Source organism: Lipomyces japonicus, assembly GCF_038497905.1.
Source record: "Lipomyces japonicus strain CBS 7319 unplaced genomic scaffold V1514scaffold_133, whole genome shotgun sequence".
NCBI lineage: Eukaryota > Fungi > Ascomycota > Lipomycetes > Lipomycetales > Lipomycetaceae > Lipomyces > Lipomyces japonicus.
The window spans coordinates 3,137-5,630 of record NW_027117945.1 but is presented as its reverse complement, the minus strand read 5'-3'; the positions used below and the strand labels follow the sequence as shown (position 1 = coordinate 5,630).

Here is a 2,494-nt window from a genome sequence, read left to right as displayed (position 1 = left end):
GCCCGCCCCCCCCCCGGCCGCCCCCCCCCCCCCCCCCCAGAGTCTGTGGTAGGCTCCCGATGAGTGTTGGAGCGAGCCTGTGGCTTTGCCTCGCTTGGGTGCTGCTCCTTGCGTTGCGGGCAGCGAGCCCAAAAATGAGCTCTAGACTGGCAGAAGCGGCAAGGAGGTGCCACCGGACAAGTTCTGCAAATATGTCGGGGTGAGTGGCAAAAGTAGCACCCATCCGGATTGGTTTTGCCATCGAGGCGAACAGTTAAAGGAAAGGTCGAGTTGCGGGCAGTGCACTCGAAAGAACTAGGGACAGGTTTATCTAAATCCGCTAATTTGAAATTCACCAAATACTCTCCAGTTTTGATTTTAACGGTAAAGTTTGGGAAAAAAACCGGTTCGATTTTGAGAATCTCACCGTAAGGCTCGAACAAAGGCTTCAAAAGATCGCGAAGCCGAGAAGCGTCCTTGAATGGAGGAACGTTGGAAACCTGCAAAACCTGATAGTTTTTCAACTCTTCAGCTGTAGGAAGGTAACGAGCTGTGAGGGCGGACAATGTAGAAAGAACTTTTAGAGGAGTCGCAATGATGGTGCTGAGCTCATGCGATCTCAAAGGCGAAATGGCGGCCTCCAGCCGAGAGAGAGTACATACCAGGAGAGCCACCGAACTCATGCCGGAAAGCGGCTGCAAGGACGGATTGGCTGAGGGGGCTGGAACGTTTTCGTACACCACCGTGTTTGGGTGGCGAGCTTTAAGGCGTATATCAAAACGCCCGCTAGCATTTTGACTGCCCGCCTCGTCATGGCGATGGTTTCCTCTATCCGGCGGCGAAGTAGCTCTACCTGAGCGTATGAAGCCTGCTTTGAATAGAGCTCGCAGCCACAATTTGGTTGTTTGGGCCCGGAGGGCCCACTTCTCCACGGGAATCCATCCCTGGACCAGAGCGCCCTGGAGGGCGCGCCGCTGTCGCGGGGGAAATATCCATTTCGAAAGAATTTAGATACCTTAAGAGATTGATTGATTAAATCTCATTCTAACTACAATGTAGTTGAAATTTGTCGGTTATTTGGAAAATCAATTTATTCCTTATTTTATTTTGGTTCCTCTCCTATTGCATCTACGGTTATGGTTCCTACCCCAATTGGTTTTTGGCAGCCATTATAGGTCATCCCATTTTGATTAGATCCCACGGATAAGGTTTATTGTTAAAGTTTATTGTATGGAAATTATTTTGATTGTACTTTCAGTGGTAGCAGGTTTTCCCCTTAAAATTAAGGCGGGTTTTCTCTGTTATGACATCCAAATGGACACTGAATAAGAATTATATTAGATTATTTGTACTACAGCAGGCCATAACTGGAATAGTTGCATGTTTGCTTAAAATAAAGGATAATAATAATAATAATAATAATAATAATAAGTGATTGTTGGTGTGGCCAAGGTGTGCAAACACCTCATCATATTTCGATTGACTGTCCTCTGATTTCAGTGGAACGCAAATTGGTTTTTGATGAATTCAAAGTTGCTGAAATGCCTACTCTAGAGTGGCTCTTATGAGATCAGGAAGGAATCAAAGTGACATTCAAGCTGATTGATGTAACTCATTTAGCATCTAGGTCATGGAGAATAAAAGAAGGCATGGCAGTCTCTCATGAGGAGAGCCAAGTCATGTGGGTTCAACAGCTCCAAGACCGAGGTATTGGTTTTGGTAGCCTGTGGGATCAAGAACCAGTGGATCTGGAGAATTGAATTTAAAGGTTAAGAAGGTCTTTAAATTCAGGGATCTCGATAGCACTGACATAAACAGATGAAAGGCAAGCAAAGACAAATTATGGAAGGGATCAGATGACATATTTGTGGTTTGTTGTGAGCTTGGAATGTAGACTGTTTTTATAAACTGTGTGTGCAGTTTTGGCCAGGAGACTGGTTTTCCTGCACCTCTTACCTGTAAACAAGCGCACATAAGATGTACACTAAGTTAGCTAGGGTATGAGTGGAAGAATGGTTAGGGTAGAATAGTGACTGTATTATAAGAGGAACATTTCCCTTGTATGCCCAGTTCGTCATCCCAATTAAGACTAACTGGTTTGGCATACAGACTACGAATTCCCGCACCCTGTTACATTACCCATGTGGATGGGCACAGTATATTTGGTTCAGTTAGTTTTGTATTCAACCACACAGTACATCATAATTTTATAGTTCTATACGTACTTAAAATAAAGGATTAAAAAAAAAAAAAAAAAAGACTCGGTTTCGCATAATTACTTGCTCCTAGTGCGATCGCGGTTTGGATTAAGACAAAAGGCATTGAGTTTCATTAATGCAACGACAGTGCAGTACAACGGTTGGCTCACTGCGCCTTTCAGTATTTGCTCTGGCGTTCGTCAAGGAGACGCTTTTGCTTTTGTCCTGTTTACTCTTCCTTTGGAGCCTTTATGCCATTGACTTCGTGCTAGGCTCCCGGGTCTATGTCGCCCAGATACGCAACCGTTACGCCTCGC

General features: G+C 44.9%; 1 protein-coding gene across 1 annotated transcript; it reads right to left on the bottom strand.

Moving 5' to 3' along the window:
• Positions 1 to 406: 406 nt before the first annotated feature.
• On the bottom strand, positions 407 to 662 carry V1514DRAFT_323002 (uncharacterized protein; the record flags this gene model as incomplete). Its single annotated transcript, XM_066926165.1, has 1 exon — positions 407 to 662. A coding segment is annotated over one exon (256 nt), but the record flags the coding sequence as incomplete, so codon positions are not given.
• Positions 663 to 2,494: the final 1,832 nt, after the last annotated feature.